The following is an 18587-nucleotide window of genomic DNA, read 5'->3' as shown; positions in this document are numbered from 1 at the left end:
GACTTTTGACTTCCTATGAAATCATATTGCAAATACACAAAACATATGCCTTATGGACAATTAAAAAAATTATGACAATAAAATATGACAAAAGTATGTTCATACAGTTCTCATACATGTGTAATTGACCCCCCCCAAAAAAAAATCGAAAGAATTTCAAAAAAACGGTCCAGAAAGCAGTTTAAGGGAGTGATACGTTTTTGAAAAAAAATTCACATTTTCAAAATTTGACCCTTGGGTCTTGACTTGTGTTACATTTGCAATATGAAAATTTACGGTGGAGCGCGCTCGCCATTTTTGGATTTTTGCTGTGTGACACTTGACATTTGCCATATGGCATTTGCAATCAGTTTTGAATGAAACGATGTCCATTTGAGTGGTATTGTACATCGTGTATATGTTTCGTATGGTGCCAATAAGATCCCATTAATTTCTGTCCATTTCAGGGGGGTGTTCCCTTACCATGTAGGTCCATTGCTTGGTCTAAGAGTTGTTGATATCTGATAGAGTTTTGCATAATACATCCCATGCCTCAACTGGATTTACCTGAGCTTTATTTATCACGGGCACTGATCGCTCTATACGAACAACATCTTGAAAATGTTTGAGGTGAGAGGATTGTAGGGGTAATCCAAGCACTAAGGATAACCTTTTTTGCTGATGTCAACCCCACATAAATGATTCATTTTCTGAACCAGTTGCAGTACAAATGCAGAGTCCTCATTCAACAAAAACAAAGGTGGATCTTTGTTCACAGGGAAACCCAAAACTGTAGTAAGGCAATTTAAAACATGTAACCAGAACTGGGACACCACTGGACATTCCCAAAACATGAGCATTAGTGTTCCAACAGCATTCATGCGGCATCTATCACATATTGGAGTAGGAATCAGCTTCATGGAATTCAGCCTTTTGACAGCATATAATAAAGTCGATTTCATCCACACTTGCATTAGTCCCCTCGTTTGGTGATAAATAATTTGTCAAGTCGCTCTGGATAAGAGCGTCTGCTAAATGACTTAAATGTAAATGTAATGTCAAACAGATTGTGAACCGAAAACTGTATGTTTGATTCTAGAGGGGGGGGCAATGAATAGAACAATTGTTTGGTTAGGGTGTAGAGTCAGATTTATGACATCTTGTCATCAAGAGATTTTATTATCAATTTACTTCAGTATGATCAATGGAACAATTCTCATTCTCAACAATGGGCTAAAATATAGGGTAATTACTGTGCTTGTCAGCAAGAACACTACCGACATTCCCCAAACATTTTATTATTCCACTTCTTCCCAATTTTGCCAGTGTAATCACATATTTGAAGTCTGATATGGCTACTTGTGTCTTTGAAAATGAATGATGAGGCTATGTATTATTGCAGCTATTCATGGACAGTTTTGAATAATTTATACAAATAAGCATTGATATTTAATGCTCCAGGAATCAAATATTTTTGTATTGTGCACAAGCTAGGCAGAGATGGTAGGGGGACTATGTAGAGTAAGATGACAGCAAGGATCTTCAACTATATAGTAAGCATAAGTAGTAAGTATCCTTGCACGAGCCTTGGCTTGCACAAGCCAGTAACGGCTCATAGGGCAGGAGCCCATCTCCTGTTACTGTTGCGTGAGGCAGCTTGATGTAAAGTACACCCCCTGGATAGGACGCTAGTCTATCGCAGTGCCTTACCCCCAATCTATATCCTTAGTAGGCATAAACCACCTGAATATTGATATTCATTCAATTTTTCATCAAGCTTGGGTGATTTTAAGAAATTTTTCAAACACCCAGCACTTGGGAAACATAGATCAGATGTGGCCAACTCTCCTGGAAAGCAAGCAGGATATTCTTCCAGACCCATTTAAAAAAAAAATGTTATCCACTTCCATTAACATTAAAAATGTCTGTGCCGAGCATACAACTTTCCACCTGAGAACAGGGATCAATCCCTGCTTACAACCTTCCCACTGTTTCTAGCATTTGCCTGTGTTCCCGATCTCATTTCATTACTGTCTGAATAAAAGTGTCCACCCCGGTCATAGGCCTACGCCATGTCAAAATACATAGAATTGCAGGAAATTTGTTTTAAAACAGTAACATTTTCTTGGAGGAGGACCTCCAGTCCTCCCCCATCTAGGGGTTGTGCCAGGGGGAAATGAAATTCACACGTAAATCTCCGCTCCAAGCTTTCTTCAAAAGTTGGCAGCACTGCATTCTGTACTGGGCAGATAGCTTTAAAACGGCAAAAACATATTTCCTGCAATTGTACGAAATAGTATGTATGTTTATATGATACAAGGGGACGAAGCCCAAATGATTTCCAAAATGTAAATAAAAAAAAAAAATAATAATAAATTCTCAGTATTGTTTGACTACCTCCATCAAACCCCGCCTCTTGGTATGCTCATAGTCATAGAATAACCTACATGAAACATTACATTAAAAGTGACAAAAACAATACTTTGCAAAACTTCACGAGAGCTGAAGCCCATTGCAGATCCCAGACAGCTCGCAAACTCACCCAGAGATCCGTTCCCCAGTCCATGTTTAACGTCTTCTTATCAGCGGATCCCTGAATACAAAGAACTTCTTCAAAGTTATCCCAATTTGGAGGACGCCTCAATCCTGATATATGAATTCCGAGGACACTCAAATACCCCTTCTGGTATCCTTTCCGTTTCTAAACAGTGAGAATCATTTCTCCCTATAATTTAGCTAGTTATCGCTAACTAGTCTAGTTAATCTAAACAATATTCGTTGCAAAGGAAAGAGGGATAAACTAGCTTTCATATCCGCGTCACTCCCAAATCCTAATTCTTAAAGGGACAGATCCCTAATGTATTTGCCTTCAATAAAATGTTCACTGGCGACAGACTGGCAGTGGCATGTCATAAGCAGTGATGCTTGTTTATTTACTTTTAAAAACAGTTTTGAAAATAGTTTTATAAAGGAAAATTAATGTTCAGATTCTACTGTAATTAGACTACAGCAAGCAATACAATTAAGCATTGATATAGAAATATGAACATTCTTATTAAATTCCTTTGTATGATGACAGATGCAAGACACTTGAACAGCCAAAAATCTACAAAAGCATTAAAAAAACGCTAGTCACACAAAAAGCTCATAGTTAAGATTGTTTAAACACAATTCAACAAACTGTACCACTGAATCAAGGCCCATGTATCGACAGTATTCTAGCTACTTCATACTTACATAAATCCTCAAATTTTACAACACTATTTGTTCAAGAGCACATGGCAGTAATACATTTCCTTTTGTTATTTTCTTATACAGTGTAATTCCTAGCAGGGTCGCAACTTTCACTGGGGACGGGGGATGGGGGGCATGTCCGTCCCCCCTCCCATATTCTGAAATTGCATTTTTTGTCCCCCACAGTTTATCATTGGAATGTGATACAAAACGATGCAACGGTGTGCTTTAAGACCATGCAGACGTCTCCGAGCAGTCGCATAGGCTGCTTGGAGTGTTTATCCGACTGGATATTTAAAAAAAAATGTTTTTATGTCCCCCCACTTCTAAAACCAAAGTTGCGTCCCTATGTGTCTAGTCTACACATTGTTGACTTTGACTCCAAATACCATACAAGTACATTAACAGTAAACTCACATAGATTTGTTACTCAAAGTCACATTCAAAAATCAAGGAAAATACACTAGTCTGATTGAATCCCCACTTTAATCTTACATTGAAAAAAAAATGTTGCAGATCACGCAGTCTCATTGTTGTTTGAAAAAATTATATTTAGCTTTTCATTCAGAATGAATTGTTCAATGATGTGGATGAAATGTATTTTTAATGATTTGATTTATTAAATCCCATTGTTGCTTGTAGACCAAATCATTTTCATGTCATACAAAAGTGTTACTGCATGAAGTTTAAAATGCATTCTGTCATTACTAAATTTGGAATGTGATATATTTTAACCTTTAAAAAAAATGTACAAACAAAAAACATTTCATGAATAAAATATTGTCATCCTAAAATGAAGTGGATGTTGACACAATCTTTACAAGCGAGAGGGATTCTTATTTCATTGGTCCTCAACTCGTGGCTCAGTCGTTTCATTCAGTGTAAGTGGAGTTCACAGGAGGTTGGTGGCACCTTAATTGGGGAAGACGGGCTCATGGTAAATGGCTGGAGCGCAATCAGTGGAATGGCATCCACGCTCTGTTCCAGCCATTATCATGGGCCGTCCTCCCCTCAGCAGCCTCTACTGGACTGGAGTTAGCCTGCTCAGGAGCAGATTCGTTCTGAAATGTACCTGGCTAAAGGGTGAGACACTTTGATATGACTGGCTATCCCGAGTTGAACACAAGGGTTTTCATAATTTACCTAGGTAACTCCTCAAACCTTCGTAGGATACCCCTCTGGATCAGATTTGTCTACCCCTGTTGTACACAGTGGCATCATTGGAACATTGTTTGGCTGGGTGACGACTGTGGTGTTGATTGTTATGAAATTATAATATCCTTGTCTTTTCCTCAACATACAGAAGACTTTCAGGAGTACCAGGGTACTGACCAGGATAACTAATGTAATAATTACAATAATTATAATTGTGGGGTCATCTGAAGAGGAGGAAATAGAAGGAGAACAGGAGAGTTTAGACATGATTCAGACCAATTCTGTTTATGAATTGATTCAGGCTAGCTTGTGATCTAGGATTTCTGTTTCGCAATTCAGCTCTTTAGAATTAAATGCGATTCATTCATTCATCTTACTGAAAGAATATGAAGTATGTCTTATGACAATAGGAATCACTACATCAGGGTCAGCTACGTTTCTACCATAACATGACCCTCAGTCAGTCAGTTATAATACCTTTCATAGTTACTCTTGTTGTTCTGGTGGCCGTCCCAACTCTATTCGTGGCAGTGCAGATGTAGATCCCAGCGTTGGTAGAAGTGGCTGTGGTGATTCTAATAGTCCTCTGGCGCCCCTCAGTGGACAACGTCACATTGCGTGCAGAGGTGAAGTTCCACTTCATCTCAGGAGAAGTGATCCCCTCAGCACTGCAGTTCAGAGACCACTCAAAACTATGCAACTTATGGGATTTCAATTGGAATTGGAAGCCATACCCGTCATGTGTTTTTGATTTATGAAAAATATCAAGATTAATAGCCAACTCACAGTGTACAGTAATGTTGAGAGGTTCTGATGCTTGGTGATGGAGCCCAGTCTATTTGTGACTGTGCAGTTGTAAGTTGCATTAGCTGTTACTCTGGAGATATTGAGAGTACGCAGGCGCCCTACAGTGGTCTCATTGGCATTTCCCTCTGCAGTGTTGTTGGTCCACCTCAGCTCAGGAGGAGGGTTCCCCTCAGCACTGCAGTCCAGAGACACATCACTGCCTGCACTCACCTCCACTGTGTCATTCCCTGGAAGGAACTCAGGAGCGTCTGAGGAGAAGAGGTGCTTTTAGGCAGTTTTAAACGTATACAGTTGTAGAACTTCCCTCCTGGTCAGGGGTACAGAGGCAAGATTGTGTATTGATAAACTCACAGTGCACAGTAATGTTGAGAGGTTCTGATGTCACTGTAGGATGGGGTTGTGGTCCCTCTGGTCCCAGGTCCAGTTGTGCTCTACATCTATACTGAGCTCCATCATCATGTCTACTGGGGCTGATCATCAGAGTATCAGACACATCCACTGGTGTCTTACTGACGATACTGTAAGTTACATTATCTAAGGGTTCATTCCCTTTGTACCACTTCACAACCAGGTTCTGTAGAGGAGCGATGTTCTGTATGTCACACTGCAGCTGGTACTCTGTCCCCTCCACCATGGGACCAGAGTGTCTCAAAACAGAGATGGAGACGCTGTCTGGAATCTCTGTGATAGAAATCATTTTTTCAATAATTGTTTTCCACATGTATTTTTCATTTCTCTTTTATACTTCCTACTTGTATGTGTTAATTGTATAGTGGACTTCACTATTGTACAGAAAAAACAACAACATTATTTCATACTCGCTAAACGGTGATGTTTTCCTAATGAATATACTCATATTCAATGGGACACACTTACTGTACACAGTGAGAGTAAGGTCTTGACTGCATAGGAGACTCCCATTCAACTTTATGTTGCACCGAGCCTGTGTACCCCAGTCCACCACAGTCATGTTCCAGGTGACAAACTGGCTATTTTTCTCCAAGCTTGTATTTCCTTCTGTAGAGACCCAGTGCATCCCTAGGTGGGTGTTGAACAATGTACTGCAGTTGACCTCCAGTGGATCCCCGTGTCTCACCACCGCCACAGGAGGCTCCAGAGTCAGGTGGTTGATGTCAGGTAGACATGCTTCATCTGCAGCTGGTGATAAAGTCAGAGTGGGTGGTGCCTTTAGTCTTTGTTTGGATTTCACAATGACCTTTCCTGGAAACTGCAGTACGGGTGAACTCTGAGCCACATTACATGAAATGGCTGATCATTGGTTGCCCAAACATTTAAATTTCTCATGAAAATATTACATTAGGTTGTTGATGATCTCATCCCTTCTGAAACATGCTGAAAGGGGAATCACCTTGCCCAAAATATTCAGACGCATTTCCTATTGTGGAAGTACAGTATATCATGGAACAACAATTGCTTAATAGTGCACTGTAAAGCACATAGTCCATCCCTATGTGTTACAAACGTGACAATGGTGCTTCTGTCAAATATGGAGTTTATATAGGTGTAATCGGCCTGTGTGTAGCTGGTGTGGAGGAGTCAGGTGCAGGACAGCAGATATGAGTAAGAAACGTAATTTACTCAAGGAATCAATAAATACAACACAATAAACTAGCCCACAATAACGGACTGTATACATACAAACAATTACTCACAAACAAACATGGGGAACAGAGGGTTAAATAATGAACAAGTAATTGGGGGATTGAAACCAGGTGTGTAAAACAAAGACAAAACAAATGGAAAATGAAAAGTGGGTCGGCGATGGCTAAAAGGCCGGTGACGTCGACCGCCAAACGCCGCCCGAACAAGGAGAGGGACCGACTTCGGCGGAAGTCGTGACAATAGGTTAGCACATACTAGCCAAACTACCATACTAACAACCAAGCACCACACCCACCATCAGCAGTCATATATGTTGCCCTCAGTGTTACACCACATGGAAATTCACACCCACCCCACCCATTTAGACACTGACATATCACTCAATAACATCAACAGTGTCTGTGTTGTACCTGAGTGAGTGTGTGTTTCTTGTGATTTCATGTCATTATATAATTGTATCCTTTAATTAGGGTCCTGAGGTGTTTCTATCCATGTGACCTGATCAGGAAAAACTCAGGGCCGTGTCTACTGATGACTGTTACCTTATTGCATTATTGCAACATATCAATCTAACTTTTTTATTGCTCATTGAATACTTGAATTTCTTGACTTTAATTGCTCTCAAATATTAGTCTTCAAATTGGCCATTGTGGGGTTAAAACTAATTTCCTTTGTCAACAATCAACTTCCGTTAAAATGTTGTTAGCAGGAGGAAAGCACATGTTTAAGTACCACCCTGGGAGACAGCAAACAGTTACTATATCACCAGAGTAGATAATAACTATATGATAAACTACAGTCAACAAAAACATCATAATCCACACAGCGATCACAACAATAGACATTAATAGATAAGTATGGAACAAATTAACCACTCACCTCCATGTAACAGTATGAGCATGAGGAGGCCCAACATCCTCTGGAGTGAGATCATGGTAGTTCTCTGGTACCCCATGCTGAGCAAGGTGAGGGTGATGGGGGATGTTGTAAGACAGGATGCCCTGACTGATGGTCCACCCGTTGGTCCAGGCTCGGTCCTAACGCTATGCTAGTGCCAGTTAATGTATCTCAGGCAGAGAGCTTACTGTGTGAAGCAAGTGTTTCAAAGAGGTAATTCAAACCCTACCCTGATGCTGTGCAAAGAGGAAGTTGTTAAACTGAAACATGACATCAAACCAGTGATGGAAAAAGTACCCAATTGTCATACTTGAGTCAAAGTAAATATACCTTAATAGAAAATGACTCAAGTAAAAGTGAAAGTCACCCAGTAAAATCCTACTTGAGTGTAAGTAAAAAAGTATTTGGTTTTAAACAAACATAAGTATCAAAAGTAAATGCAATAGCTCAAATATACTTAAGTATCAAAAGTAAAAGTATAATAATTTCAAATTCCTTATATTAAGCAAACCTTTTTCCTTATATTAAGCACATTATTTTATTTACCGATAGCCAGTGTCACGTCCTGACCAGTAAAGGGGTTATTTGTTGTTGCAGTTTGGTCAGGACGTGGCAGGGGGTGTTTGTTTTATGTGGTTCGGGGTTTGTTGGGATATGTTCTTATGTAAGAGGGGTGTTTGTTTTATGTGTTTTGGGGTTTTTGGGTATTGTTCTGGTTTTGTATTTCTATGATTTTCAAGGTTGTGTATATCTTTGTTGGCCTGTTATGGCTCTCAATCAGGAACAGCTGTACATCGTTGTTGCTGATTGGGAGTCATACTTAGGTAGCCCTTTTCACCTGTGGTTTGTGGGAAGCTGTTTTTTTTTTGCATAGCTGTGTGTAGCCTGCATTACTGTTCGTTTTTCCAGTGTTCAAATAAAAGTTAAAATGAGCACTCAACCCGCTGCGCCTTGGTCCACTTCATACGACGACCGTTACAGCCAGGGAAACACTCCAACACTTACACATAATTTATAAACAAAGCATTTGTGTTTAGTGAGTCTGCCAGATCAGAGGCAGTAGGGATGACAAGGGATTTTCTATTTATGTGTGTGAATTAGACCATTTTCCTGTCCTGGTAGGCATTAAAAATGTAACAAGTACTTTTGGGTGCCAGGGAAAATGTACGGAGTAAAAAGTATATTATTTTCTTCTAGAATGTAATAAAGTAAAAGTAATCAAAAATGTAAAGTAGATACCCCCAAAAATGACTTACGTAGTAAGTATTTTTTACTTGAGTACTTTACACCACTGCATCAAACCACAACGTCAGTTCTCATAAGCAAAAGAAACGGACTCCTACTTCACCTTGTGGTGTAATCTTCAAACATTGTTTTGCAATTTTTTATAAAATAAATACATTGCAGTTAGAAAACAATTCCACATGTTGTGTTGGCATGTCAGTCTAACGCTGTCTTATTAACATACCTGTTTAACATATAAGAACTTTAACATCCTTCCTTATCCATGAAGGAACCATAATATTGCCGTGATGCATGATTGACATGTGTGTATAACACAGGAGGCTGCTGAGGGGAGGACGGCTCATAATAATAGCTGGAACGGAGTGAATGGAATGGCATCAAATACATTTGAAACTATTCCACTCCAGCCATTACCACGAGCCCGTCCTCCCCAATTAAGGTGCCACCAACCTCCTGTGGTGTATATCTAATGGGAAGAGGGTTAGGTGGGTTTGATCATCATGGTGACTGTCTTGAGGGAGTAGGAGCCCCCGTGGAACTCTGCCCAGTAAACCCCATCCTGGTAGCGGCTGCGGTAGTGACCCCCTCGATACCACACGCCGTTTAAGTTGGAGTGGGCACACATGTGGTACCACCAGCCCCCCTTCTGGAAGTGGGCACAGTTCCCTAATGAGGAAATGGAGAGAGAAACTCTCATGAGAAACTATCTCATTAAACTCATTAAGCCAAACCTGGGTGTTCAAACAGGCAGCCATGAAAAGAGGCAGAAATGAAAAAAGAGAGGGTAGTAGAGGTGAGAGTGGATTCACCTGAATAAGCATCCTTATCCTTGTCCAAAGTTGTAAAGGCTTTGTTATTGTGCCAGGACATTGAGTCTCCGGCGTTGCCTTGGTATTCCCCCAGCCTCAGACGGTACCAGTCGTTCTCAGGCTCCAGGCGGAAGCTGTCGTACTCTGCAAACACCTGGCGGCCCTGCCAGTCCTCCATGGCCACCCGAAGCTTGTAGTGGGCCTGCTTGGTCAGCCAGTAGAGGTGCTCCAGACCCAGCCAGTACTCTCCATCCAGGTTCCCAAAGCCTTGCTGGGGTGGAGGGGTACAACAGATAGTTTAGGGTTATGTTCACTGTAGCAATAGTTTTCATGACTTCTGTGGTGTTAAACCGTCCTCAACTGAAGGATACTCTTGAGTCTCTGAGCTGTAATACCAGCTGTTTTTCTGGTTTTATAGCCCGCTGTGATGGTTGTCAATTACAGTAACTATACAGCTCATGTTTCATCACATATAATCAGCTGAAATAAAAGGCAAATGGAGGAGGGGAAAGGATTATGGGTCTCCAGTGCACACACTCACTGTGTGTTTTGTATTGTAATGGTAATAGCACACTGGCTGATGTCATAACAAGCTCTTGAGCGCTTCACTTTTAGTGGCTCACTGCACACTGGAGGTGAGAGCACCTTGTACTGCTCCCAGGTCCTGAAGAAGTTGACTGATCCGTCCTGTCTCCTCTGGATCACGGTCCAGCCTCCCTGGGACTTGGTCTGTTCACACCAGGCCTGCAGAAGCCGGTTGGCGCTCTGTGGACGCAGCAGGTAGATCCCATTGGTGGTCTCGCCCGAGTCCAGCACATGCTGGCAGTCCCTCCAGGGTCCTGAGGGACAGAGATGGTGTAGGTATGTGATTCACAAAGACAGTTAGGATTTCGGAACATTCCTGGGTTCAAATAGTCATAATTGTGCTCGATTGAGCATGCCTGGTGCAATGGAACTAATGGAAGTCCAGAACGTCCAAACTCCGCCCACCTGCCACTAGGCAGGCTCAACCAACTGCTGGGAATGGGAGTGAGTGAGACACGTAATGGAGAGAGGGGTCTGGAATTCTGTTTGTTTTAGAGCCAACAGGGTCACAGATACATGTTTTCTCGCTTTGCTTCAGCTTATCTCTTTACTGCCGAAGACATTCTTTCACAACACATGTTGTATGTCTTATGTCACACTGGAAACGAAAAGCATACACCGCATGAACGGACACAGAAAGGCTAAGCATCACCTCTCTCTCACACAGTCCAGACCGAGGGTAATTCATACTGTAACCGTATACTCATTCTATAGACAAGTATCTCCTTGTCACTCATCACACAAGCTCTGAGTCATGGTCCCTTTATTCGACACTGTAACTGGTGTGAAGTCCCCATGCTGCTGCTCAGCTCCACTGTGGGAGGAGCCTGTCCATACAAGGTGGTGTCACACATCTGAATGCTCTGCCTTGTAATCTCACACATTCCATTTGCACACACAACGTGCATTGTATGGGGGTATCGCCTTGTAATTCAAGGTTACATAGCAATGTCCTAAAGAGGGCTGTGATTAGGGTGTGTGTGTGTGTGTGTGTGTGTGTGTGTGTGTGTGTGTGTGTGTGTGTGTGTGTGTGTGTGTGTGTGTGTGTGTGTGTGTGTGTGTGTGTGTGTGAGAGAGAGAGAGAAAGAGTGTTTGTTGTGTGTACTGCTGGTAAATTAGATTTTTTTAGATTCTAATATATTTTTATTTGGAATTCATCCTATTCGCTCTTTCTAAAGAGGAGGTGCTGACAAATCTGATTATTGGTACCAAATTGTGGATTAGCTACTTTTGAGGTTTATTTCCTAAAAGAGAATTATATTTTGGCCCATTTGATTGTTATTTATAACAAATATTATTGATGAATTTGCAAATGTTATATCAAAGTCAAACTTTGTGTGTGTGTGTGTTACTCATTAACAAAGCCCCTTCTCTACTCTGATAAGAAAAGCTGGCAGTTATTAGACATTGTTTAGGCATTCCCAGAGAGATAACAAAGTCCTATCAGCGGGTCAGTGACTCCCCGAGCTTCTGCAGTGTCTTCTGGAGTGTAAATAACACTGACAAAATACTGACACTGTTTCATACACAAACTCAAGGTCCCAACAGCAAACAATTAAGCATTTGAAGGGCCGAAAGAAAACAGTTTTCTTGTTCTGATTGTTGTCAGAGGTGACAGAAAAACAATATCGAAAAACAATATCGAAACAAAGCAGGAACCAATGAGATGTGCTATGTATTGACTGAAATAGAAACAAGGCGTTATAATGTGTGATAACGCTGCCGGGGGAAGATAGATACATAGTGTTACTCTTTCACACTGTCTTACAAAGACAGACCTTCATTCCTACATAGACAGTGTTGGTTAAGCTGAAAGCGCCGTTGGCAGTTGTAAGCTCTGAGGGTGCAGTGATTTACCTGGGGTCTTTGTGACAGGGAAGCTTATGAAGGGGACGTCAGTAGGGGTGTCAGCCATGGTGGTGGGGAGCACCTTTGTCCCCTGCAGGGGTTCTCTCTCCTCCTGTGGCTGTAGTGGAGGGGCACCCTGGTCTCTCTGAACATCATTAGCCATCTCCTTGGACTCTGAGCTGTCATTCAGACGCCCACTGGACTGGATACTCAGGGGTTCAGAGGTCATCTGTCCAATACAACACAAATATATAAAGACTTTTGTACAGACCATTGTGGGTACTGTAGTATGTTATAGTACAACTTTAGCTTCATGGGTAAGGGTCAGTGCTTGAGAAAGGCCCATGATAACAATGCCTGTGGTTTGATAAATACAGAGCTCCCCCTACCTGTGGAGGTGGGGTAGTGTTCTTGGTGGCCTGGCACAGCTTCTCCAGCCGGGAGATGAGCTGACTCTGGTTGCTCATCATGGAGGCGAGGGCTCCATACTTCTTCTCCAGCTCCCTGTAACTAGTGGAGATCTGCAGCATCTGGGATGTTGGTCCACCATGACCGAGCAACAGACAACGGGACAATCAGGGATGTATCAAGGTGCTACATGCCTATCATCGATAGGTAAAGGATACTAAGACAGTAGAGAGATAGTAGGAGAAGGTATACAGTTATATGATTCTAACTTCCCCCTTATGAACACAGCTGTTCCCACAATGTTCTCTGTCTGATTACCTGTGCGGTGGCATTGAGCAGTAGGTTCTCGACCCGCCTCTGTTCAACCACCTGGTCCTTCCTGTACATAACCTCGTGCAGCAGCTGGGCGTAGAGCTGGGCGATGCGGGAGTTCATGCTGCCGCTCTCTTTCCGTAGCGCCCGTACCTCCGTAACCAGGGCCCCCTCCTGCTCCAGCTGGCCCCTCAGCTTCTCCAGCTGTTCCTGCTGACGGCTCAACTCACCCCGCAGAGCCATTACCTCTGAGCGGTTGGCGGCGCCGGTGGTGGACTCGGTGCTCACGCACAGCGCCCCCTTCAGTTTCTGCTGGGGAACAATAAAGGTGTAGGAGCAGCGGCCTGCTTTTAGCTCTGAGGAGCGGGACGGGCGCTTCTGGGACTCTTCCTTCCGCCCCCCCACCTCAGGCATGACTAGGAGGAGCCCCAGCAACAGAGACAGGCCAATAGTCAGCTGCTTCTCCATCTACCTGTTCAACTGCTCTTCTGCCCATGGAAATAAGCAGTGATAGAGATTCATTAGCAGATTCCCCCAATAAAATATGATACTCTATATCTATAACATGTAGAGATGTATTCATTCAGTAAAACTAGCTTTTGCCCATTTCAAAGAACTATAATTGTACACCAACAAGTACATTACAGTCAGACACTGGCCACAAAGATGAAATATTCCATACAGGCATTTTCAGTGGAAAGCAGAACATGTAAAAGTGCTACTGCAATATCTAAGATGCAGCTCAGACTGTCTTTTAAGCCTTGAAAGCCAATCAGATGTTCCCCTGGAAGGTGAAAGTACACTTAACCCTGTCTGCCTGGCTGGAATTTATTAGCAAGTCAACACTGGTGTGACGATGGTCAACAAAACCCAGTCAGAGTCAACTCACACTTCCATCCCATTGGTCAACACAATCCTTTCAGGGTCAACTCTGGCTACCACCATTGTCAACACCATAATCACCACAACATTGACACAAAACACTATATTGCAGGGGTCACTACTCCTCAACCTCAGTGAGACACATTATTGGTACCAACAAGTTTCTGTAAGTAAACTGGAATACCAAAGAAAAAGAATACATCACATGATTGCCAAATGGTAGTGTCAGAAGCCCTGTACCATATCGCCAAATATTAACCATTGATAATCTGTCATTATAATAGCAGCACTATTCTTATTAAATCTGAAAGGTGATCCTATCTTTGTAACTTTTAAAGTGAAGGAGCATGACTTACCTCAGTCCTGTTCGGAGGTATAGAGTCAGTTGGCAAACTCTGTCAGCTGTGTTCCTGTGTGTATCCCAGAATCCTGAGCTCCAATGGGTACAGAATGTACTTCTTTAAAGCATCCTCATCTAGAATCCAGATGACAGGACTAATGGACCTTTCCTTAGCATTGCCCCAGAATGGTCTACTGCCTCAGAATTGCCTCCCAATGAGAAAGTCCACCGATGTGGCTGTAGCATGCAGCCCGGCGACCCTTTTTCCTAGTGTGTCTGAGCCTCACAGAGACAGGCAGACCAGAGAGACTGAGCTACAGTAAGAAAGACTCAAGGGAGAAAGAGAACTACACACCAAACTGGCACACAATGTTTTTTCAGCAGCAAGACCTCCCCCTCACTTCATCCCTGTCACGGGCCCTCTATACAAAGAGAGACAAAATTACAAACGACCATAATGACACCCCCTCTCTCTCCTCCCATCCTCTCAGCTCAGCTGCCTCTGGCCCTCAGTGCAGGAGGCAGGAGCCCTCTCTCTGTCTCTGCTCGTTGCCTCCCTTCAGCCTGTGTAAGGGTCCTGTGTGTAGCTGGTGTAGAGAGTCAGGCGCAGGACAGCAGATATGAGTAATCAACATACTTTACTCAAAAAGACACATTTACAAAGTAACATCACAAGCCCACAAAGACGGACCGAATTACAATAAACAATCACTCACAAACACAACATGGGGTACAGAGGGTTAAATAATAAACAAGTAATTGGTTGAGTGAAGCTAGATGTGTAAGACAAAGACAGAACAAATGGAAAATGAAAAGTGGATCGGCGGTGGCTCGAAAGTCGTTGATGTCGAACGCCGCCCGAACAAGGAGAGCGACCGACTTCGGCGGAAGTCGTGACAGTACCCCCCACTTGACGCGCGGCTCCAGCAGCTCGCCGACACCGACCTCGGGGATGACCCGGAGGACGAGGTGCAGGGCGATCCGGATGGAGACGGTGGAAATACCGCAGCAACGAAGGGTCCAGAACGTCCTCCACCGGCACCCAGCATCTCTCCTCCGGACTGTACCCCTCCCACTCCACGAGGTACTGAAGGCCCCTCGCCCGACGCCTCGAGTCCAGGATGGCTCGAACAGCATACGCCGGGGCCACCTCGATGTCCAGAGGGGCGGAGGAACCTCCGCACCTCAGCTTCCTGGAGTGGACCAGCCACCACTGGCCTGAGGAGAGACATGGGACGAGGGATTAATACGATAATCTGGGGGAAGCTGTAACCTGTAGCATACCTCGTTCAGTCTCCTCAGGACTTTAAATGGCCCCACAAACCGCGGACCAAGCTTCCGGCAGGGCAGGCGGAGGGGCAGGTTTCGGGTCGAGAGCCAGACCCGGTCCCCCGGTGCGAACACTGGGGCCTTACTGTGGTGGCAGTCGGCGCTCGCTTTCTGCCGCCTCACGGCCCGTTGTAGGTGCACATGGGCGGCCTCCCAGGTCTCCTCCGAGCGCTTTAACCATTCGTCCACTGAAGGAGCTTTGATCTGGCTCTGATGCCAAAGTGCCAGAACCGGCTGATACCCCAGTACGCACTGGAAAGGAGAGAGGTTAGTGGAGGAGTGGCTGAGTGAGTTTTGGGCCATCTCTGCACAGGGGATGAACGCCGCCCACTCCCCTGGCCGGTCCTGGCAATATGACCCAGAAACCTACCCACATACTGGTCATCAAATCAAATCAAATCACATGTATTTATATAGCCCTTCTTACATCAGCTGATATCTCAAAGTGCTGTACAGAAACCCAGCCTAAAACCCCAAACAGCAAGCAATGCAGGTGTAGAAGCACGGTGGCTAGGAAAAACTCCCTAGAAAGGCCAAAACCTAGGAAGAAACCTAGAGAGGAACCAGGCTATGAGGGGTGGCCAGTCCTCTTCTGGCTGTGCCGGGTAGAGATTATAACAGCACATGGCCTAGATGTTCAAATGTTCATAAATGACCAGCATTGTCAAATAATAATAATCATAGAAGTTGTCGAGGGTGCAACAAGTCAGTAACACGAGAGTAAGTGTCAGTTGGCTTTTTCATAGCCGATCTTTGAGAGTATCTCTACCGCTCCTGCTGTCTCTAGAGAGTTGAAAACAGCAGGTCTGGGACAGGTAGCACGTCCGGTGAATAGGTCAGGGTTCCAGCAGGTCTGGGACAACAGGTCTGGGACAGGTAGAACGTCCGGTGAACAGGTCAGGGTTCCATAGCTGCAGGCAGAACAGTTGGAACTGGAGCAGCAGCACGGCCAGGTGAACTGGGGACAGCAAGGAGTCATCAAGCCAGGTAGTCCTGAGGCATGGGCCTAGCGCTCAGGTCCTCCGAGAGAGAGAAAGAAAGAAAGAGAAAGAGAGAATTAGAGAGAGCATATTTAAATTCACACAGGACACCGGAAAAGACAAGAGAAATACTCCAGATGTGACAGACTGACCCTAGCCCCCGACACATAAACTACTGCAGCATAAATACTGGAGGCTGAGACAGGAGGGGTCAGGAGACACTGTGGCCCCATCCGATGAAACCCCCGGACAGGGCCAAACAGGTAGGATATAACCCCACCCACTTTGCCAAAGCACAGCCTCCACACCACTGGAGGGATATCTCCAACCACCAACATACCATCCCGGGACAAGGCCGAGTATAGCCCACAAAGATCTCCGCCACGGCACAGCCCAAGGGGTGGCGCCAACCCAGACAGGAAGACCACGTCAGTGACTCAACCCACTCAAGTGAAGCACCCCTCCCAGGGACGGCATGGAAGAACACCAGTAAGCCAGTGACTCAGCCCCCGTAATAGGGGTAGAGGCAGAGAATCCCAGTGGAAAGAGGGGAAACCGGCCAGGCAAAGACAGCAAGGGCGGTTCGTTGCTCCAGCCTTTCCGTTCACCTTCACACCCCTGGGCCAGACTACACTTAATCATAGGACCTACTGAAGAGATGTGTCTTCAGTAAAGACTTAAAGGTTGAGACTGAGTCTGCGTCTCTCACATGGGTAGGCAGACTATTCCATAAAAATGGAGCTCTATAGGAGAAAGCCCTGCCTCCAGCTGTTTGCTTAGAAATTCTAGGAACAATTAGGAGGACCGCGTCTTGTGACCGTAGCGTACGTGTAGGTAAGTACGGCAGGACCAAATCGGAAAGATAGGTAGGAGCATGCCCATGTAATGCTTTGTAGGTTAGCAGTAAAACCTTGAAATCAGCCCTTGCCTTAACAGGAAGCCAGTGTAGGGAGGCTAGCACTGGAGTAATATGATCACATTTTTTGGTTCTCGTCAGGATTCTAGCAGCCGTATTTAGCACTTTATTTAGTGCTTTATCCGGGTAGCCGGAAAGTAGAGCATTGCAGTAGTCCAACCTAGAAGTAACAAAGGCATGGATTAATATTTCTGCGTCATTTTTGTACAGAAAGTTTTAGATTTTTGCAACGTTACGTAGATGGAAAAAAGCTGTCCTTGAAACAGTCTTGATATGTTCTTCAAAAGAGAGATCAGGGTCCAGAGTAACGCCGAGGTCCTTCACAGTTTTATTTGAGACGACTGTACAACCATCCAGATTAATTGTCAGATTCAACAGAAGATCTCTTTGTTTCTTGGGACCTAGAACAAGCATCTCTGTTTTGTCCGAGTTTAAGAGTAGAAAGCTTGCAGCCATCCACTTCCTTATGTCTGAGACACAGGCTTCTAGCGAGGGCAATTTTGGGGCTTCACCATGTTTCATTGAAATGTACAGCTGTGTGTCATCCGCATAGCAGTGAAATTTAACATTATGTTTTCGAATGACATCCCCAAGAGGTAAAATATATAGTGAAAACAATAGTGGTCCTAAAACGGAACCTTGAGGAACACCGAACTTTACAGTTGATTTGTCAGAGGACAAACCATTCACAGAGACAAACTGATATCTTTCCCACAGATAAGACCTAAACCAGGCCAGAACTTGTCCATGTAGACCAATTTGGGTTTCCAATCTCTCCAAAAGAATGTGGTGATCGATGGTATCAAAAGCAGCACTAAGATCTAGGAGCACGAGGACAGACGCAGAACCTCGGTCTGACGTCATTAAAAGGTAATTTACCACCTTCACAAGTGCAGTCTCAGTGCTATGATGGGGTCTAAAACCAGACTGAAGCGTTTTGTGTACATTGTTTGTCTTCAGGAAGGCAGTGAGTTGCTGCGCAACAGCATTTTCTAAAATTTTTGAGAGGAATGGAAGATTCGATATAGGCCGATAGTTTTTTATAATTTCTGGGTCAAGATTTCGCTTTTTCAAGAGAGGCTTTATTACTGCCACTTTTCATGAGTTTGGTACACATCCGGTGGATAGAGAGACATTTATTATGTTCAACATAGGAGGGCCAAGCACAGAAAGCAGCCCTTTCAGTAGTTTAGTTGGAATAGGGTCCAGTATGCAGCTTGAAGGTTTAGAGGCCATGA

The 18587-nt window shown here is 44.0% G+C and overlaps 3 protein-coding genes across 7 annotated transcripts in view; all 3 read right to left on the bottom strand.

Moving 5' to 3' along the window:
- The window catches only part of LOC106601280 (cdc42-interacting protein 4 homolog), a 31283-nt gene extending 28465 nt beyond the window's left edge, over positions 1-2818 (bottom strand). For all 4 annotated transcript variants that reach the window (XM_014193366.2, XM_014193367.2, XM_014193369.2 and 1 more), the window contains exon 1: positions 2522-2818. In XM_014193366.2, the coding sequence (XP_014048841.1) occupies positions 2522-2545 (24 nt within the window). In that variant the 5' untranslated portion in view covers positions 2546-2818. The remainder of the gene's footprint in view (positions 1-2521) is intronic.
- Positions 2819-3124: 306 nt separating this feature from the next.
- LOC123741690 (vascular cell adhesion protein 1) lies at positions 3125-8051 on the bottom strand. Of its 2 annotated transcripts, XM_045715121.1 has the most exons (5): positions 7678-8050; positions 6052-6333; positions 5527-5856; positions 5155-5423; positions 3125-5036 (listed from the first exon to the last, which is right to left on the bottom strand). In XM_045715121.1, exons 1-5 carry the CDS (start codon positions 7751-7753, stop codon positions 5031-5033), a joined length of 963 nt encoding a protein of 320 aa, XP_045571077.1. In that variant the 5' UTR covers positions 7754-8050; the 3' UTR covers positions 3125-5030. The 2 variants fall into 2 exon arrangements, with proteins under 2 accessions (XP_045571077.1, XP_045571076.1); XM_045715120.1 differs by having other exon boundaries at positions 3125-5423; positions 7678-8051.
- An 896-nt stretch (positions 8052-8947) lies between these two features.
- LOC106601161 (angiopoietin-related protein 2) lies at positions 8948-14895 on the bottom strand. Its single transcript, XM_014193122.2, has 7 exons — positions 14141-14895; positions 12909-13390; positions 12572-12712; positions 12192-12411; positions 10395-10588; positions 9750-10020; positions 8948-9606 (listed from the first exon to the last, which is right to left on the bottom strand). The coding sequence occupies exons 2-7, from the start codon at positions 13368-13370 to the stop codon at positions 9422-9424; spliced, it is 1473 nt and encodes a 490-aa protein (XP_014048597.2). The 5' UTR covers positions 13371-13390; positions 14141-14895; the 3' UTR covers positions 8948-9421.
- Positions 14896-18587: the final 3692 nt, after the last annotated feature.

The sequence above is a fragment of the Salmo salar genome, chromosome ssa03 (genome assembly GCF_905237065.1).
Source record: "Salmo salar chromosome ssa03, Ssal_v3.1, whole genome shotgun sequence".
NCBI classification, from domain to species: domain Eukaryota; kingdom Metazoa; phylum Chordata; class Actinopteri; order Salmoniformes; family Salmonidae; genus Salmo; species Salmo salar.
Note: the sequence above shows the minus strand (reverse complement) of the source record. Positions and strands in the feature narration are given on the sequence as shown.

Bases quoted from the DNA above. Each gene is read 5' to 3' on its own strand.
- LOC106601161 (XM_014193122.2), bottom strand. From the start codon at position 13,370: ATGGAGAAGCAGCTGACTATTGGCCTGTCTCTGTTGCTGGGGCTCCTC. The intron at 12,412-12,571 runs GTAGGGGGAGCT...TGTATTGGACAG, and splicing joins ACACTACCCCACCTCCACAG to ATGACCTCTGAACCCCTGAG. The intron at 10,021-10,394 runs GTGCTCTCACCT...CCTCCACCCCAG, and splicing joins GGACCTGGGAGCAGTACAAG to CAAGGCTTTGGGAACCTGGA.
- LOC123741690 (XM_045715120.1), bottom strand. From the start codon at position 7,753: ATGGGGTACCAGAGAACTACCATGATCTCACTCCAGAGGATGTTGGGC. The intron at 6,334-7,677 runs GTGAGTGGTTAA...CTTTATCACCAG, and splicing joins GCTCATACTGTTACATGGAG to CTGCAGATGAAGCATGTCTA. The intron at 5,857-6,051 runs GTAAGTGTGTCC...TTTCTATCACAG, and splicing joins CCTTACTCTCACTGTGTACA to AGATTCCAGACAGCGTCTCC.